The following is a 20,775-nucleotide window of genomic DNA, read 5'->3' as shown; positions in this document are numbered from 1 at the left end:
ACAATATATTGTGATAGAGAGAGAAAGAGAGAGAGGGAGAGAGAGAGAGAGAAAGAAATTGAGAGAAACAGACAGAGAAAGGGAGAGAGAGACAGAGAGAGAACAACGCCACATACCATCATATCAAGAGAGATCATTTATTAAAAAGGCTGTAACAATTTAGTCCTAAAATTATCCAAAATTAAAACATTTTTCAACTTCATAACCGCAATCTACAAATGTCTTTACAACACATTGGTCTTAAAAAAAAGGTTAGGGACTTTACTTCGACATGAAATGATACAAAAAATTGCAGCAAAAATGTAACTTTACAAAACGTCATGTAACTACATGCATGCATCAGGGTTTATAATGAAATGAAGGTGGAATGAACACTTTTTCAGCCATTGTCTAATAAACATACGGTACACATATAAAAAGCGATAAAACCATTTATATACAACATAGGAGACTACAGTAGCTGTAAGCCGCCAAAAAGCACAAGAACCGTTGTGTGTGCAGGACCCATTAGGACTGTTACTGATAGTCACCTCAGCCTATGAATCGAACAAATCATCAAACACAATGTTTCCATCTTAAACCACACACTCAACACAAGAGGCTGCTGAGGGGAGGACGGCTCTTTATAATGGCTGGAATGGAGTGAATGGAATGGTATCAAACACGGAAACCATGTGTTTGAGGAGTTCGATACTATTCCATTAATTCCATTCCAGCCATTACTATGAGCCCCTCCTCCCAAATAAGGTGCCACCAACCTCCTGTGACACTCAAGTACAGGTTAATAAAAGCAACTGTGTTTTGGTCACATGTTCAGAACAGTACAGTAGTCATGTGGTACACTAGTCATCGCTCCTTCCTCAAACAGTGTGCACCAAAAAGTGTAGACTTGTTTACTTCGCTTCACTTCACTGATGACTGGTATAAGAAAGATGGTGGACACTCCCTCTAGCCCATGCCTCCACCAATCCAATGCTTTTAGACTCGTGGGAAGTAGTACAAAAGCACTTCAGGAGAAAATGGATATTATTGTGACACGCCCCTGTTTCTGGAATGGAGTGGGATTTGGCAGGAAAAACTAAAATAATGTCTCATGATGTGACAAGTGGTTCAGTTTTTTTTTGTATCTGTTCCTCATTATAAAACCAACACTGGAATACACATAAAAAGTCCCCAACATAATATTATCCATTAACGTCACAAAACATGTCCAAAACATTGTATTTCTTGTTAAAAAAAAACAGCCGGTTAGTGTTTCAGCTAAACATTCGTCAGCTGTCTCTAGAAGAACCCACTTCCTTGGGACCAGTAAGCAGATTTAGTCCAATGAAAATAGTTCCACTATCAGGAAGCAGTCCATATATTGGTTGATTCAGTGATATTTCAATCACCTGATTGGTTGATGTAGTAGCTTATTTGCAACTTTTGCAAGCACATATAGTTTCTACTTGACTAGTTATTTTTCATATGTGTTCCTATTCACATGTATCTCTTCGTTGAGCCTATACTGCTTAACAGCCCATCAGCTTATTGGTTAGTAACATCAGGGGCGCAACTTTAGTTTTAGAAGTGGGGGGGACCTAATTATTATTATTTTATTTTTCTATCCTGTCGGATAAACACTACAAACAGCCTACCCGACCGCTCTGAGGCGTCCGCATGGTCCTAAAGCACACCACAGCCTCGTTTTGTATCACATTTCAATGCTAAAACTGTGGGGGACAAAAATGCAATCTCAGAATGTGGGGGGGACATGTTCCCCCAGTCCCCAGTGAAAGTTGCGTCCCTGAGTAACATAGTAATGTCAACTTCAATTGGCCGGTTGTGAATGTAGTGCAGTTATTGCCAAGGAATGAGAAACATACAGGTCCCAATGACTGTAACAAAGTAACACACACACACCGTTAATAAAACAGGACAGCCACAGAGGTCTCTCCTCCAGCCCTTGGTGGCAGACGCCACATTTCCACTGCTTTGTGTGAAAACAGAGAGATAGCTGTCTAGACAGTGCTACACCTACGATGTGTCTGAAAAAGCACCCCATTTCCTATATAGTGCACTACTTTTGACCAGGGCCCCCATAGGAAATAGGGTGCAAAAGTAGCGCACTATATAGGGAATAGGGTGACATTTCGGACTGAGCCTTAGAATTGGGAGGTATATATGCTGTGGAATGTAGAACTAAGGACGTCTACTATGAGGTTTTCTAACCAAAATCCAGGGATTTTGAGAAAACACAGCAATTGAGTTGTGTTGAACAGTCATCATCATCGTAAAGGGTTTGGGGTGGATTTAAATCACATAAGGTGGTTATTACATTGTTATAAACAGAGATAATAGGCGCTATGAGCTGTATTAAGGTCTGTGTAAGTGTAATAACTCCCTATGTCCCAGTCATGGGAACAGTATCAAGCTACATGGTGTCAACACGCTCAGGTCTAGGTGAGGCTGATGCATTGTGGGAATGATCAGCTCATGGGAGTGTCTGATTGGTCAGTCATAAACAGTAAGAGAGGACCCAGAGAGAGTTGGGCTCTGAGTAAAGTTGAAAATGTGTCTCTCTCTGTTCTTTTCCCCATCTCATTCTCTCCCTCTCTCTTTTTTCACCTTTGTGTCTTCTCTCTCTCTCACACAGAGGTCAACACTGAGAGAGTTGGGCTTTGAGCAAAGTTTAAACATAGTCTCTCTCTTCCTCGCTCATATCTTCTCTTCTCCGCTCTCTACCCTTTACTTCCTCTCTACCGTTGTGTCTTTCTCTCCCTCTCTACACAGAGGTCTCCGACTGCAGCCTCATGACGAACTTGTGGCTCTTGGGGTCGATAAACTCCTCCCCCAGGTGGAGGAATGGAAGGGGCGTCACTGTGACGACCAGGGAGAAGTCGAGACGCCGCAGAGAGAAAACCAGACCCGGGCGCAGGGCGGACGTCACCGGCTCCTCGCTCACCAGGGTCCACTGGCGCCCCCTACCATTCTCCCGCTGGTACTGCATAGTAGGGCCTGGGGAGAGGTAGCGCTCTAGAAAGGCCTGAGAGAAACACACAGAGAGAATGAGATAGACAGTCTGACAGGGTGCGACATCTTGTCATATCGAAAGTGGGTTCACGTTTGTGGTGAACACTTTCTCTCAGGTGAATGTTAAGTAGGCTAGATATGATTCATCAAGTGAATCATGCTTATTCTAATCCCTTTAAGGTCATGAATACCTCAAGTTTAATATTAGGTCATGTATGGTTATGTCAAGGGTATAGGTATCACATGAAGAATGTATGAATCATATCTTACTGCCTGAGAGGCATCTAAGGGGTCATGTTGTAAGTGTGTAGGGGACATATTAAGGGGGTATAGGGGCTCACCTTGGGGGTCATGGTAAGGGTGTAGTGGTAATGTTAAGGGTGTAGTGGTCATGTTAAGGGTGTAGTGGTCATGTTAAGGCAGTGGTGGTCATGTTAAGGGTGTAGTGGTCATGTTAAGGGTGTAGTGGTCATGTTAAGGGTGTAGTGGTCATGTTAAGGGTGTAGTGGTCATGTTAAGGGTGTAGTGGTCATGTTAAGGGTGTAGTGGTCATGTTAAGGGTGTAGTGGTCATGCTAAGGGTGTAGTGGTCATGTTAAGGGTGTAGTGGTCATGTTAAGGGAGTAGTGGTCATGTTAAGGGTGTAGTGGTTAGGTTAAGGGTGAAGTGGTCATGTTAAGGGTGTAGTGGTCATGTTAAGGGTGTAGTGGTCATGTTAAGGGTGTAGTGGTCATGTTAAGGGTGTAGCGGTCATGTTAAGGGTGTACTGGTCATGTTAAGGGTGTAGTGGTCATGTTAAGGGAGTAGTGGTCATGTTAAGGGTGTAGGGGTCATGTTAATGGTGTAGTGGTCATGTTAAGGGAGTAGTGGTCATGTTAAGGGAGTAGTGGTCATGTTAAGGGTGTAGTGGTTTGGTTAAGGGTGTAGTGGTCATGTTAAGGGTGTAGAGGTCATGTTAAGGGAGTAGTGGTTAGGTTAAGGGAGTATTGGTCATGTTAAGGTTGTAGTGGTCATGTTAAGGGAGTAGTGGTCATGTTAAGGGAGTAGTGGTCATGTTAAGGGAGTAGTGGTCATGTTAAGGGTGTAGTGGTCATGTTAAGGGTGCAGTGGTCATGTTAAGCGTGTAATGGTCATGTTAAAGGTGTAGTGGTCATGTTAAGAGTGTAGTGGTCAGGTTAAGGGTGTAGTGGTCATGTTAAGGGTGTAGTGGTCATGTTAAGGGTGCAGTGGTCATGTTAAGCGTGTAATGGTCATGTTAAAGGTGTAGTGGTCATGTTAAGAGTGTAGTGGTCATGTTAAGGGAGTAGTGGTCATGTTAAGGGTGTAGTGGTCATGTTAAGGGAGTAGTGGTCATGTTAAGGGTGTAGTGGCTCACCATGGGGGTCATGTTGTGCGTGATGCAGAACTGCAGGTGGTTGATAATGCTCTCCATGCTGTGGTAGGGCTGCTGGCGCGTGGTCCTCAGGTACTTCTGCATGGCCCGGGCCATGGGGGCGAAGATGGCCTGAGCCGCCTCCCGGGGGTCCATCACCTCACGGGGGTGTTTGGGGGATGAGGCGGCCGGCTCGTCATCCTGGAGACGCTTGATGTGCGTAAAAGCCTCCTCTACCGCCACCACCAGTCTGGGAGGAGGTAGGGCACGTGTTATGGATATTACATTTTAGACTGGTATACAGTTCCTGTATATCTTGTCTTGGGGGCACCAATGGCAGCCTTTTTAAGCATAATTGGCTAGTTTTAAATATTGCCATCCCTGTCTGACAAGCTCACCTGGCCTTACGCTTGCGGACCCTGCGCTCCATCTCTGCCTCCTCATAGTAATACTCATTGTGGGAGTTATCTCTCCTGCGGGCCGCCGCAGCGATCATCGCTCTGGACTGACCTGTAGAGTTATTGGTGCTGTTCTCTGGAAGATAAATCACAATAAAGAAAAAGCAAGCAACATATTCATTTAGCAAAGAACTTGTATCACTATGCGAAGACAATAAAGAGAGGGGTGAAAAGCGACTGAGGGAAAATAGGTATGAAAGGAGGAGAAGAGGAGAGAAGGAAGGAAGGATAGTATCGAGTCTTACCTTCTCCCAGAGTGTAGACTTTGAAGCCAGAAATCTTCTTAGAGAGGATGGCCTTGGGCAGGTTGAGGAGAGCAGGGTTGTAGACTGGGAAATCACTGTAGTACTGGTCCAACACCCACACTGCTGCTCTCTGGATACTGGAGAGAGACAAACAAATCTGTCATTACTATGGAAAACATTCTAATTATCATCATAATCATCACCACCAAGATCAACATCATCCTCATCAACATTACCATCATTATCATTATCATCAGTAGCATCATCGTCATTATCCCTTCTGCAACATATTCAAACAAGTGTTTTACCTTCAATAGTAGCACATGTAGCACAGACTATAGGACAGATGTGGTACTGCGGCTATTTTAGATCAGCTGTCAGCTTCACCGCTTCAGTGCCTCTCTAAACAGACTAGGGTGGGAACCAGATAACTACTGGAGCAGACACAACCTCCCCCATTGGATCATACGCATGAGTGCTATCCAAATAACCTGATGCAACCTAAACACTCACACCATTCAAATGACACACGCAACAAACCGGCTGATGAGGTAATGCAGGTTTCAGTTCAACTGATTGAATGGTGGGCCAACCACATTGTTATCATAACGGTCTCAGAAACTAAAACCAATGCTGAGGGTATAGTATGAAACATGCAAATTAACACCCAAAAAAACAAACATTTGATAGCACCTGCAGAGACAGGAAAACCACACTGATATTAACATGAAACATAACACACTAAAACACACACACATTCCATGCTTTATGAAAAACTACACATGCACAAGTAACATTCATGAAACTTCACATACACACTGTAATAAACACCCACCTGAGGTGTCCCACGTTGTAGAAGCGACTAGCCCCGTCGGTGGTACGCACCATCTTGAGGCAGAAGGCAGGCTGCAGGTGTCTGACCTCCAGCAGCACTAGGGCCAGGTACTGGATGAAGAGCAGCGCGTCCACCAGTGACGCCGCGTACCCCACGATACCCCTGTAGTCCCTCTCCCGGGGCTCCAGCACACGCACGCCGTAGAACAGCCAGTAGGACGCTACGAACAGGAAGACGAGTGCCAGCAGCAGGCAGCGGAAGACGTAGAAGCGGGGCAGGGTGGCACGCGGCGGGCGTAGGAACAGAGCCCAGGTGGAGATCAGGAGGACCAGGAGTTTGAAGGCCAGTGAGACGTAGAGGCCCTCGCAGGGCGTGCCGCAGGGCTCCAGGGACTCACGCCACAGCAGCTGGGGCAGAGCCAGGAAGGCCAGGGGGGTGACCAGAGCGAAGAGGCCCAGGACGGCACCCAACGCAGGGCCAAGGAAACGACGGCATTCCAACGGGGAGGACTCCTCGAGCTCCTTGGAGACGCGCGTCAAGTCCTCGTTAGAGACGCTGTGTTCTGATGTGCCAGTCTGCACGGTGGTGGTTTCACCCCAGTTATCATCCTGGAGTAGGGAGAAAGAGGGGGGAGAGAGAGAGAGAGAGATTGAGAGAGATTTATTTGAGCATATGTTGGGAGGTCATAGAGGAGAGGAAATATTACCTGAACAAATGGGAGAGGACAAGAGGATAATGAGAAAGAGACAGACTAGAGAAAGACAGATTACAGAAAGACAGATTACAGAAAGACAGACTAGAGAAAGACAGACTAAAGAAAGACAGACTAAAGAAAGACAGACTAGAGAAAGACGGACTAGAGAAAGACAGACTAAAGAAAGACAGACTAAAGAAAGACAGACTAGAGAAAGACGGACTAGAGAAAGACAGACTAGAGAAAGACAGATTAGAGAAAAACTGACTAGAAAAAGACAGACTAGAGAAAGCCTGACTAGAGAAAGTCTGACTATAAAAAGACAGATTAGAGGAAGAAAGACTAGAGAAAGCCAGACTAGAGAAAGACAGACTAGAGAAAGACAGACTAAAGAAAGACAGACTAGAGAAAGACGGACTAGAGAAAGACAGACTAGAGAAAGCCTGACTAGAGAAAGCCTGACTATAAAAAGACAGATTAGAGGAAGAAAGACTAGAGAAAGAGACAAACTAGAGAAAGCCAGACTAGAGAAAGCCAGACTAGAGAAAGACAGACTAGAGAAAGACAGACTAGAGAAAGACAGATTAGAGAAAGACGGACTAGAGAAAGACAGACTAGAGAAAGACGGATTAGAGAAAGACAGACTAGAGAAAGACAGATTAGAGAAAGACAGACTACAGAAAAACAGATTAGAGAAAGACGGACTAGAGAAAGACAGACTAGAGAATGACGGACTAGAGAAAGACGGACTAGAGAAAGACGGACTAGAGAAAGACGGACTAGAGAAAGACGGACTAGAGAAAGACAGACTAGAGAAAGACAGACTAGAGAAAGATGGACTAGAGAAAGATGGACTAGAGAAAGACAGACTAGAGAAAGACAGACTAGAGAAAGACAGATTAGAGAAAGCCTGACTAGAGAAAGCCTGACTATAAAAAGACAGATTAGAGGAAGAAAGACTAGAGAAAGAGACAGACTAGAGAAAGAGACAAACTAGAGAAAGCCAGACTAGAGAAAGCCAGACTAGAGAAAGACAGACTAGAGAAAGACAGACTAGAGAAAGACGGACTAGAGAAAGACGGACTAGAGAAAGACGGACTAGAGAAAGACGGACTAGAGAAAGAGAAAGACGGACTAGAGAAAGACAGACTAGAGAAAGACAGACTAGAGAAAGACAGACTAGAGAAAGATGGACTAGAGAAAGACAGACTAGAGAAAGACAGACTAGAGAAAGACAGATTAGAGAAAGCCTGACTAGAGAAAGCCTGACTATAAAAAGACAGATTAGAGGAAGAAAGACTAGAGAAAGAGACAGACTAGAGAAAGAGACAAACTAGAGAAAGCCAGACTAGAGAAAGCCAGACTAGAGAAAGACAGACTAGAGAAAGACGGACTAGAGAAAGACGGACTAGAGAAAGACGGACAAGAGAAAGACGGACAAGAGAAAGACGGATTAGAGAAAGACAGACTAGAGAAAGACAGATTAGAGAAAGACAGACTACAGAAAAACAGATTAGAGAAAGACGGACTAGAGAAAGACAGACTAGAGAAAGACGGACTAGAGAAAGACGGACTAGAGAAAGACGGACTAGAGAAAGACGGACTAGAGAAAGACAGACTAGAGAAAGACAGACTAAAGAAAGACAGACTAAAGAAAGACAGACTAGAGAAAGACGGACTAGAGAAAGACAGACTAGAGAAAGACAGATTAGAGAAAAACTGACTAGAAAAAGACAGACTAGAGAAAGCCTGACTAGAGAAAGTCTGACTATAAAAAGACAGATTAGAGGAAGAAAGACTAGAGAAAGAGACAGACTAGAGAAAGCCAGACTAGAGAAAGACAGACTAGAGAAAGACAGACTAGAGAAAGACGGACTAGAGAAAGACAGACTAGAGAAAGACGGACTAGAGAAAGACGGACTAGAGAAAGACGGACTAGAGAAAGACGGACTAGAGAAAGACAGACTAGAGAAAGACAGACTAGAGAAAGATGGACTAGAGAAAGACAGACTAGAGAAAGACAGACTAGAGAAAGACAGATTAGAGAAAGACAGACTAGAGAAAGACAGATTAGAGAAAGACATATTAGAGAAAGACAGACTAGAGAAAGACAGATTAGAGAACGACATATTAGAGAAAGACAGACTAGAGAAAGACAGAGAGAAAGTCAAGTAAAGGTGGAGGATAACAGGATACAGACAGATAGAAGATAGTGTTGATAGTGATGGGAAATGTATTGTAGGAAAGGACTGAACTCTGACCCTGTCATCTCCACGGGTGGACTCTGTGTCCAGTAGAGGCTCTCCAGGGGCCTGGATGGTGACTGACTTGTCTCCACGACTACTGCCGTCTCTGCTCTTGGAGCGGTGCCTGTCCCGCCTGTCCCTGAACATCACACACAGAGACAGAAACAAAGGGTTAACCCTAATATAGGTCCTAGACTCTACTTTCTAGAGGTTAACCAAACCCCATCGTCAAAATATTATACACACTAAAAGCTTCTATAATGTAGGATGTGGTCACACGCAAGTGAAAGTGAATTTACAGTGTGTGTGAGAGTGTGTGTGTGTGTGTGTCCTGGTTGAGAAGGAGGCAAGGAGATATGATCCAGGGAAAGATGTCCCTGCCCTATACCACTCCTCTTTACACTCTCCTCATCCTACAGTGAGGGAAAAAAGTATTTGATCCCCTGCTGATTTTGTACGTTTGCCCACTGACAAAGAAATGATCAGTCTATAATTTTAATGGTAGGTTTATTTGAACAGAGAGTCAGAATAACAACAAAAAAATCCAGAAAAACGCATGTCAAAAATGTTATACATTTATTTGCATTTTAATGAGGGAAATAAGTATTTGACCCCCTCTCAATCAGAAAGATTTCTGGCTCCCAGGTGTCTTTTACACAGGTAACGAGCTGAGATTAGGAGCACACTCTTAAAGGGAGTGCTCCTAATCTCAGCTTGTTACCTGTATAAAAGACACCTGTCCACAGAAGCAATCAATCAGATTCCAAATGGCCAAGACCAAAGAGACCAGATTCCACCATGGCCAAGACCAAAGAGCTCTCCAAGGATGTCAGGGACAAGATTGTAGACCTACACAAGGCTGGAATGGGCTACAAGACCATCGCCAAGCAGCTTGGTGAGAAGGTGACAACAGTTGGTGCGATTATTCGCAAATTAAAGAAACACAAAATAACTGTCAATCTCCCTCGGCCTGGGGCTCCATGCAAGATCTCACCTCGTGGAGTTGCAATGATCATGAGAACGGTGAGGAATCAGCCCAGAACTACACGGGAGGATCTTGTCAATGATCTCAAGGCAGCTGGGACCATAGTCACCAAGAAAACAATTGGTAACACACTACGCTGTGAAGGACTGAAATCCTGCAGTGCCCGCAAGGTCCCCCTGCTAAAGAAAGCACATATACAGGCCCGTCTGAAGTTTGCCAATGAACATCTGAATGATTCAGAGGAGAACTGGGTGAAAGTGTTGTGATCAGATGAGACCAAAATAAAGCTCTTTGGCATCAACTCAACTCGCCATGTTTGGAGAAGGAGGAATGCTGCCTATGACCCCAAGAACACCATCCCCACGTCAAACATGGAGGTGGAAACATTATGCTTTGGGGGTGTTTTTCTGCTAAGAGGACAGGACAACTTCACCGCATCAAAGGGACGATGGACAGGGCCATGTACCATCAAATCTTGGGTGAGAACCTCCTTCCCTCAGCCATGGCATTGAAAATGGGTTGTGGATGGGTATTCCAGCATGACAATGACCCAAAACACACGGCCAAGGCAACAAAGGAGTGGCTCAAGAAGAAGTACATTAAGGTCCTGGAGTGGCCTAGCCATTCTCCAGACCTTAATCCCATAGAAAATCTGTGGAGGGAGCTGAAGGTTTGAGTTGCCAAACATCAGGCTCGAAACCTTAATGACTTGGATAAGATCTGCAAAGAGGAGTGGGACAAAATCCCTCCTGAGATGTGTGCAAACCTGGTGGCCAACTACAAGAAACGTCTGACCTCTGTGATTGCCAACAAGGGTTTTGCCACCAAGTACTAAGTCATGTTTTGCAGAGGGGTCAAATACTTTTTTCCCTCATTAAAATGCAAATCAATTTATAACATTTTGACATGCGTTTTTCTGGATTTTTTTGTTGTTATTCTGTCTCTCACTGTTCAAATAAACCTACCATTAAAATTATAATTATGTCTTTGTCAGTGAGCAAACATACCAAATCAGCAGGGGATCAAATACTTTTTCCCTCACTGTAAGTATATACTGAGTACACAAAACATTCGGAACACCTTCCTAATATTGAGTTGTACAGTCAGTGTATATATATCATGTATATGTTACCCACCTGTGCTTCCTGGAGCTGCGGGAGTGCGAGGACTTATAGGAGTAGCCTGAGTACTGCGACTCGTTGTCCATGTCGGAGGCCGGTGGGCGGGGTTTGCCCCTGTGGGCCCCTCCTCCCCCCGTGCCGCGCTCCCCGGCTCCGCCCAGCTGACTCTTGCGGTGGCTGATGGACTTGGAGGAGAGGGCCAGAGGCAGGCGGAGGAGCTCAACCTTACTCCTGAGGGAATCTATCTTGGAGGCCGGAGGAGAGCGGGAGGACAGACCTGACAGCGAGAGGGAGATGGGGAGGAAGAGCGAAGGGAGAGAGAATGGAGAGAGAAGGAGGGGAGCGAGGGCGGAGGAAGAGAGAGAGGTGATGGGTGAAAGAGAGGAAGAGATAGAAAACTGTTTATTAACATTTCATTACCATGTAATTTATGCTATTACCATGTTATTAGTCCTATCAGATAGGCAGGCTGTCACAACAGGACTAAAGGGAAAACATGAGAGCTCAAAGGGATGTAACCTTGATATAGCGCTCTTTAAATAGGATTCAAAACAGCAATGTTGAAAAAACTAAAAAGAAATATGATCGCATTGCCTATTCACTCTGTCTGGGATATTGTCATGAAAGAACTCAGTGAGTTGTCAGTTTGCTTTCATCCGATAAACGTGGATTATTTCACAGCCTGCTCTCACAAGACACACACATGGAAGCAAGGATTGTCCATCATTGGGAGCTGGGTTAGAATAAGAGCTGGGTTAAAATAAAGTCATTTTTAGAAACAGCTGAAGAATCCTCATGATGAAGTTGTGGTAGAACTTCAGAGGTTTTAACCTCTATGGTTTCCCCTTGGATAGCCCAATAGTCCCCCTCATATGTTAGTTCAGATGGAAAATACACACCATTTAACAGCAACAAATTAGTTTCACCAAGCTGATAGGAGCTTGTTACTGCCTTTCATAATCCCAATTGTGCATGCACTACACACACACACACACACAGACACACACACTGCATTCCCCTACCATCCCCTGTGGTCTCCAGGGCAACAGAGCTTGGCTATTACTATGGGGATGAATGAGAGGTGATGGGTGAGAGGGGATGGGGGGCATGTTACCATGGTGACCTGACTATCAACTCCCCACCCTATCTCTCCCTTGCCTCTTCGTCTCACTAGAACGTGTTGCAAAGAACATGTCCAATGCCATTTTTGCTGGACCAGCACGGCTCTCTCTTGTCAGAGAGGCATTGACTCCTAATGTGATAATGTGTAGTGAATAACCACCTCTTTGCACTCTATTTCAGTCGTTCTCCGTCGCTCTCTCACTCCAATTCACTCAACTGTTTATGGAACCACATAATAGGTTTCATGTGAGAGTCAGACATGAGCTCCCTGGTTAAACACACACACACACACACACACACACACACACTATCTATTCATTCAAATGCCAATGACATTAGCTAGAATTCTACACAGGGTATTTGGAGGCCTAAGAGGCTTGATGTGAGTTACAACCAACCCATTTAATGAGCAACGAGAACAAAGTGAGAAACACCTACCCTGAAATATCAACTGCGTGCCCAGGCATTTTAAACATTGAATGAAATTGCTGAAGAAAAACAGATATGGACATCATTCCCAGGGGAATAGGGTTGTTTTGAGAAGAACTGAGCTACACGAGCCTCGCAGGAATCATTGGTCTAATCAAATGAATCAGGACAGACAGCTATAGAAACAGAATAATGTTAAGATGTTATACCTTGGGTTATTAACACTGCTAACAGAGGGTGTAAGCTAATGGTAATGTCAGCAATAACGGTTATTATAAGACAGCTGCTATAACTTGAGGGTATCCTCCTTAACCCTTAAACCACTGGCGAGGATCACCATTACTGAGTTCAATCAGAGTTCATCCTCTGAACTGTTCCATAGATGCAGTGAGAATTATGTTTAAGATGTCTTCCACTTGGTCAGATTGGACTATTGTCGATTACCTCCGCACCCCTCCCCCACCATGGGCTCTCTCTCCCAAAAGCAAAACTGGCTTCATTCTTGACCTGATTTTCTACGTGAATCACGGCTAAAAGTAGTACGACCCCCTTAAGCTTGGTTTATTCGATGATTCATCAAATCAGAACTGAACTCTGCGCCTCTCTCTCTCTCTCTCTCTCTCTCTCTCTCTCTCTCTCTCTCTCTCTCTCTCTCTCTCTCAGCAGCAGGGTATTATTGTGATTGGTGTGTGTGTGGAGGTGTGGTCATGGGAATGTGTTGTAGCCCAGTGGGGATATCACATTACCTATTATTCTCCATTTCCCCTGACCCATTTAACCCCAAACGCCTGTTAGTATTAATACAATGCAACAAAAAAGTATATAACCCAACCACTAGCGTGCGTGGAATATTGTGTGTGGTAGGCTGTGTGTTCCAGCCCTCTGCAACCATTTAACTGTAGGTCCCTGATTCAAGCAACACACAAATGTTCTGAGTGTTCCATCTGAAACCTCAATAGGTACCACCTGTGACTTCAACATAGTTTTGTGGGCTAAAAACAACCCAATTTTGGGTTATTTGGTAAACCAGCGCTGGTTTAATAGTGGACAGAACACATGTTGGGTTATTTTGACCCAGCCAGTTGGGTTGTTGGGAATAGGTTATTTTCAGGAGGTGTGACTTATTAGGGGCGTGTCTTTCAGCTAGCTCTTATTGGTCACCCATGAGAGTAAATGTCATTCCTGTTCATCATGTTTACATACTACAAATAAAGACTTGATTATTATTATTTTACATATTATAATAAGGTATACCATCTTATTGTATCCCAACCATGGGATTTACATAGGTTTTTAGGGAATTCATACACTTCTGTAAGGATCATTAAAAATGTCCATGTTCAACCTTAACATATGATAACTATGCAACGGAACAGATTAACAGGAATGACATTTACTCTCATGGGTGGCTAAAAACAACTATCTGAATGCGACGCCCCTACTAAACACACTGGGTCATATCTCAATAACCCAGCAGTTTTTAAAGAAAACAACCGAACAAAGTGACCCAACACCTGCAACCCAGCAGTTGGGTCAACCAAATAAACAACCCAGCATTTTTGTGTGCGTAATAGGCTGTAAAAGTTATACAGTCCCATGTGGCAGTGCTGTGTCTGAATGCCTGCAGCTCCCATCCCTTCCACAGGCCTAGATGAAAGCCTCGGTGACGCAGCCGGGATCTGGGGCGTGGCGGCGCCTCAACCCAGAATAACTAAACTAATCGAGCCACAGGCTTCATGGGGCCTATCCATTACGCACCGGCTCTTTCCTCTGGTTGACACAATGAGCCGCATGCAACTCAGACACGCAGGAATTACGAAAGGGTGAGAATAGTCTATTTTACTGTAAACCTATTATTGGTCTTTACCCAAAATATTACGTTTCTCGGTAAAGGTTAATGAAAGGCGACATGTCAAACCCCGACTTGAAACAAAGTATCAAGTCTCACGCCCATGCAGCAGCACAGAGATGTAGGTTGTCGATACAGATTTTAGGGAACTAGGCTACATTGAGTCTGGTTGGAAAACCACAGCATGCTCCCATTCATCAACATAAGCTATTCTAAACGAGTTTTATACCTATGCGCGTCTTTGGCTCACATGCGTGAAAGTGCAATTTGGGTGAAATACTTCATGTTGTTGCCTGGAGACATGCAACTCAAACTCATCATGAGATAAATCTGACATTACTTTTTCTGACAACGGCAAATCAAGCCAGATGGGCGCATTACCTGTAAAACTATGTCGACGGATGATGTTATAATTAAATGTGCAAATATGTTGACCAATTATCCTATCCATCAATGCCACTTATTCATTTATGATAAACAACCAGCCAGCAATTCAAGGACTTGAATGGAAAAATTAACGGTCTGAGTGCTTTTAATAGAGGCGGTGAATGACACAAACCTGGCAGGAGAAATAAAAAATATTTTGAAATTAATTTTACCAAAAAATAACACTCCGAGCAGTTCAGAAAGCTTACCTTTCTTTTCAAATGTGCTACCCAAATTGGTAAAAAGTGAATTGTAGCCAAAAAATCTCGACACAAAGAAAATCCCAAACAGAGATTCAAATCAGGCGGCTGGGATGTACACATATCCACATTCAGTTTCCTTCCCAACTGCACCTTACAGGGAAGAAGGGTTTGTAATTTAATCCCTCTTCAAATACGATATCCTTTTCTCAGTTGAAAATCATCCAGGCTATACAAAAGACATGAGACGCATCCCATTCTCGGTTTCTGCATCTGTTCTTCGCTGGGAGCCCCGCTGCGCGTGTGAATACGGACATTCATCACCGAGAGGGGTGCGCAAGACATGAGACGCAATGCTTTTGTGTCGCATTAATAATCACAGAATAAAATCCATAGAGAAAATCCAAGTGTATGTTATATCAGGTAAATTATATAAATTCCATTTTGCAGTTATGAGAAGTCAAAATATCTTGCGCTTTTGTTCTGTAGTTCCTTCTAACCGCAAAACACCGTCGCCGGGTTTGGGACAAATGCTCGCCCCCCTATCCAAAGGGCGAAAATCCGCTGCAAGGTCCCTTCAGCCACCGTTTTTCTTTTGGTTTCTGTGTCCTAGTATGGAAACGGTTACCCGTTCACTCTTTCTGGATAACTAGGATCCGGATTCGATTAGTCTTTTCTTCATTCAAAACCCTATTGCTCTTTGCTTTCCAACCGTAAAATCAATGGCCGGCCTCCCTCCCCTCTCCGGAGTCCCCAACAACGGTGCTCCGCCTCTTTACTCCTCCACCGCCCCCTCTTCGCTCTCTCTCTCCCCCTCCTGGTTCTGTTAAATCTCACCTTCACTTCGCTGGTAGACGAGCCGAGTGCAGGGCATAATCCTTGCTCCCATTTCACCTTTATGAAGGACAATCACAGAACTGCAGTTTGTCCAATGAGCTTTACTACAGATGCGTAGACCTAATCCTCCCCAAACTGTCCGTTTAATTTAAAGCTGACTGACCCGTGGATGCTCCCTCAATTTAGCAAACCTAACAGATGTAGGCCTATTCCCCGTATTCTGTGCTCCAGAATTAGGCCTATGACCCAAATCCTACAATTATGAATTAATTAAATGTCCGAGCTCTTGAATGTAACTGAATATGTATTTGGACAGACATATAGATAGGGCTCAACCCATAGGAAAATAATGAATACATTCATTTTGATTTCTATGGCTCAACAGCTCCAGTCAGCGCGTGGCCCGGGGCATGCGCAGCAGTACTGAATGCGATTTCTCGTGCCTCAATTGTAGTGCAACACCTGTGCCGCATTACTAAACACATCATCACGTTTAAACACACTTTACTCTGACATGCATTGTCTGCTCGACTGAAAAGTGCGTTAGGCCTACTCAGCAGAAACCTACCACCCATGCACAAGTCCTCATAAAGGGTCAAATATATCCTCTTCCAACTCCGACATCAGGTGAATCTCAATTGTTTTTCCTCTCTCCTCACCTTCTTTTCCAAATGCATTGGAGAAAGTCCTCATAAACTACATTACCAAAAGTATGTGGACACCTGCTCGTCGAAGATCTCATTCCAAAATCATGGGCATTAATATGGAGTTGGTCCCCCCTTTGCTGCTATAACAGCGTCCACTCTTATGTTAGGGCTTTCCTCTAGATGTTGGAACATTGCTGCAGGGACTTGCTTCCATTCAGCCACAAGAGCATTAGTCAGGTCGGGCACTGATGTTGGGAGATTAGGCCTGGCTCGCAGTCTGCTTTCCAATTCATCCCAAAGGTGTTCGATGGGGTTGAGGTCAGGGCTTTGTGCAGGCCAGTCAAGTTCTTCCACACCGGCCTCGACAAACCATTTCTGTATGGACCTCGCTTTTTGCACGGGGGCATTGTCATGCTGAAACAGGAAAGGGCATTCCCCAAACTGTTGCCACAAAGTTGAAAGCACAGAATCGTCTAGAATGTCATATTGTATGCTGTAGCATTAAGATTTTCCTTCACTGGAACTAAGGGGCCAAGCCCGAACAATGAAAAACAGCCCCAGACCATTATTCCTCATCCACCAAACTTTACAGTTGGCACTATGCATTTGGGCAGGTAGCGTTCTCCTGGCATCTGCCAAAGCCAGATTTGTCTGCCGGACTGCCAGATGGTGAACCGTGATTCATCACTCCAGAGAACACATTTCCACTGCTCCAGAGTCCAATGGCGGCAAGCTTTACACCCCTCCAGCTTACACTTGTGCATGGTTATCTTAGGCTTGTGTGTGGCTGCTCGGCCATGGAAACACATTTCATGAAGCTCCCAACGAACAGTTCTTGTGCTGACGTTACTTCCAGAGGCAGTTTGGAACTCGGTAGTGAGTGTTGCAAATGAGGACAGATGATTTTTACGCACTACACGCTTCAGCGGTCCGTTCTGTGAGCTTGTTGCGATCCCGTTCTACCACTTTGCTGGTTGCTCCTAGAGGTTGCTACTTCACAATAACAGCACTTACAGTTGACCGGGGCAGCTCTAGCAGGGCAGAAATTTGACGAACTGACTTGTTGGAAAGGTGACATCCTATGACTGAGCTCTTCAGTAAGGCATTTTCTACTGCCAATGTTTGTCTATGGAGATTGCATGGCTGCGTGCACGATTTTATACACCTGTCAGAAACGGGTGTGGCTGAAATAGCCGAATCCACTAATTTGATGGGTGTCTATATACTTTTGTATATATAGTGTACCTTCTCCTCCAATGCATTTTGAGAAGGAAGCAAGGAGAGAGGACATGAGGAGTCAAGGAAATACAATTGAGATTCACCCATCATGTTAGTTGCCCTTGGACTAAGGTCAGTTTGGATTTCCCTTACTGAGTAGAATATTTCCTGGCCCTCAACATCAATACTTGGCTTACTTTACTTAAGCCCTTGGCTCCTTTCCTATAAGGCGAATACAGTAGGCCGTTGACAAATGTCCATCTTCCTCAGTTTGGGGCAAGTTTTCCCAGGTCAAACCAATTGAGGCTGCTCACGGTCACCTCCGCCTGGACAGCTCTCCTCCAAGTGGTCAACTTCAATATGGGAGGCCCTAAAAGGCAATACATTTGTCGGGCCCTTGAGAGAGAAATTGGCCCGATATTGCTGTACTCAATAGTGGATGTATAATGTTTGAATAAATATGCTTACTGGTAGCTTCATTTGATTCAGGATCTGTAAATGTTCAAGGTAGAGTTAGTGTCTTTCTCATATCAATGAGGGTGGGCGAGAGGACTCAAGTTTCAGGACTCAATCCTTTTTTCAAACAGTTATTTTTAATGTCATCACATTTTCCTTCTTTGCAGCTAACAATCTCACAATTTTTTTATACGGGAGAGAAAATAATTTACACTTTTTTCTTATTCATTTCTACAAAAATAAAATCTAAGAAAGGACTAAGGCTTTACAGAAGAAAAAAAACAACATAAAACAAGGTTGTAATTTCTATATTACAGGAGTGAACGAGATTTAAAATGAGAAAAGGATCATTAAAGACCTGTGTATGCATACCGTAGTTTTTTGTGCAGCGGTTTGACAAAGGGAGGAAACATCAGTTCTAACCTCTATACGAGAGAGAGGTGGTTACAGAACTCAAGACCGAAATGTAGGAAAAACACAGAAGAAAAAGAAGCTACTCAAAAGAGAGGGTAAACGAACATAGAGATGAAAGTAAAAGTCTGGGATCGTCCACCATGCCTAGGTAAACGAAAAAACTGCATCCCCTCCGGAGCCCCAACACACACTTTAGTGTCACAGACATATCGTATGCTCACCACACACTTGAATACGGGATTACATACGGTTAACAGACTTCCTCTCCCAATAAATACAAGTTGTCTGTGCAGTAGGTGTCTTTCAGTTCAAACCTATGCTACTCTGTATAAAGTAATATCCCTTCAGTTTTTGGTGTGGCAGTACAGCAAACACTACTCATGGTATCGTAGGGAGGAGGGGATTCACAGTATTATACACACACAATACAGTAGAGCATTCTTTAGGAAATAATGACGACATGATAGACAGAAATCTGTGTATTCATTGAACATGTTTCCTTTTTCGTAGTGGTGATCCCTCTATGTCTAGTAGTGCTGTTGACCAGACAACAGCCATTCAGTAGAGAACAGAGCAGTAGCAGTGTTACCACGGCTTGTCACTGTAGTAACCAGGAATATGTCGTCGCTACAGACAACCCATCCCGTAGATTAGCAGCTGTACATACATGCAGGACTTGCTGCATTCGTCAGCATGACTGACCGACCGCAATCTTGGTTATCCCTAAACAACAACAACAAACCACCTCTTCCTTCATGGTGTTTCTCTCCTCTTGTGTGTGATTATGAAAACATATGTATCACATAACATGAGTGATATTATGGATGAATGAGGACTGTGCATGTTGTGATCTCTTTACTGCAATTAACCTGAATACATAGATATATAGACACAGTCCTTCGATCAGCCTCCATGGCAGGCATATTGTAAAGCAACCAGTGGTAAAGAACTACCATCTTGGCTCAAACTAGGTGCAGCTTTGACTCACAATGGAGCCGGTGATCTGTCCAGTGTCCTGTCCCTCACCAATCCAATCAGCTGTGGCGCATGGATACATGACAGAGGATGCATTGTGGGTAAAGTGCTGGGTTCCTTCAGTTGTCCATTTGTTGTTATTTTCTCAAAACTTGTCACTTCTCAACTCTCTCCCTTGAACCCCGTCTTCTTTTCAAAGTATACTGACTTTTCCTTCAAATGTTGCCAACCTTATTCATTCCATTCAACATTTCATCCTTGACATTACTCCTTGTCAATTTAGATTCCTCTCACTTCTAGTACTCTCTCTTTGCTTCTTCACTGCTTCTTTACTTCTCAGTTTCTTCCTGTTTTCCCCTTCATCCTCTCATCCCCGGACTCCTTCCTGCTCCACAGAGGTCAGGGGGCGGGAGCATCAATCCTGCATCACGTCCTGGTCTCCCAGGGCAACACCAATGACATCCCGGTACTTCATGGATTCTGCTCCCATGAGCAGTGCCTGCTGGGATTGGGGTGAGGGATGTGAGAGGGGGTTAGGGGGTAAAGGCTGGGGTCCCAGTCCATCAGTGTGTGTGCGTATGTCTACGGCAGGGTGGAGGTAAGTCTGTTAAGTCCTCCCTGAGATGACAGCTTTAGAATCCAGTGGAGAGGATCTTAGGCTTGGCTGGCTCTGCTGGGCTCGCCTCATTTCCTGGAGGGAGGGGTGGAGACAGAGAGAGAGGGAGGGAGGGGGGAGAAGAGAGAGACATAGAAAGAGAGAGAAAAAGGCGGGGAGAGAAAGAGAGAGGGGGGGAGAGAGAGACATAGAAAGAGAGAGAAAAAGGCGGGGAGAGAAAGAGAGAGGGGGGAGAGAGATAAAGAGAGAAAGCGAGAGAGAGAGAGAGAGAGATAAAGAGAGAAAGAAAGAGAGCGATAGATAGATGTCAATAACAGAGTTGATGTAAACACAGACAAACACAAACCAACAACCAGAATGGCCCATATTGAATTTCAAGGTTTAAGAAATGCCTTTATGAAAAGGTGGTATCCAGACCAAATCTTTCAACAAAACCTATTCTGAATGACCCTGACCTCTGACCCCTGAACTCACCGTCCCCCAGGTCCCGGTACAGAAACGGTGTCCTGGCGACGGTTCCCTGGTTACGAAAGAGGTCACCAGATTCCGGATTGACAGGTGGCTCTCTCAGTGTTTTCAGGAGCTGGTGATGAGCCGTCTCTATGTCCTGAGGGGGTTA

At 44.4% G+C, this 20,775-nt stretch overlaps 1 protein-coding gene and 1 pseudogene across 2 annotated transcripts in view; both read right to left on the bottom strand.

The window, feature by feature from the left end:
• Positions 1 to 121: 121 nt before the first annotated feature.
• LOC311112748 (vang-like protein 2) lies at positions 122 to 15,739 on the bottom strand. Its single transcript, XM_084155877.1, has 8 exons — positions 15,003 to 15,739; positions 10,983 to 11,244; positions 8,877 to 9,000; positions 5,922 to 6,529; positions 5,087 to 5,223; positions 4,782 to 4,917; positions 4,387 to 4,633; positions 122 to 3,025 (listed from the first exon to the last, which is right to left on the bottom strand). The coding sequence occupies exons 2-8, from the start codon at positions 11,051 to 11,053 to the stop codon at positions 2,765 to 2,767; spliced, it is 1,584 nt and encodes a 527-aa protein (XP_084012003.1). The 5' UTR covers positions 11,054 to 11,244; positions 15,003 to 15,739; the 3' UTR covers positions 122 to 2,764.
• Positions 15,740 to 18,275: 2,536 nt separating this feature from the next.
• The window catches only part of LOC311112644 (rho guanine nucleotide exchange factor 11-like), a 40,391-nt pseudogene continuing 37,891 nt past the window's right edge, over positions 18,276 to 20,775 (bottom strand). Inside the window, exons 39-40 of the transcript XR_014615927.1 lie at positions 20,631 to 20,763; positions 18,276 to 20,231 (exon numbers count right to left, since the gene is read on the bottom strand). The product of XR_014615927.1 is annotated as a rho guanine nucleotide exchange factor 11-like (transcript). The remainder of the gene's footprint in view (positions 20,232 to 20,630; positions 20,764 to 20,775) is intronic.

This window comes from Coregonus lavaretus (genome assembly GCF_964263955.1).
Source record: "Coregonus lavaretus genome assembly, chromosome: 39".
NCBI lineage: Eukaryota > Metazoa > Chordata > Actinopteri > Salmoniformes > Salmonidae > Coregonus > Coregonus lavaretus.
This window is presented reverse-complemented; position numbering and strand designations above follow the sequence as displayed.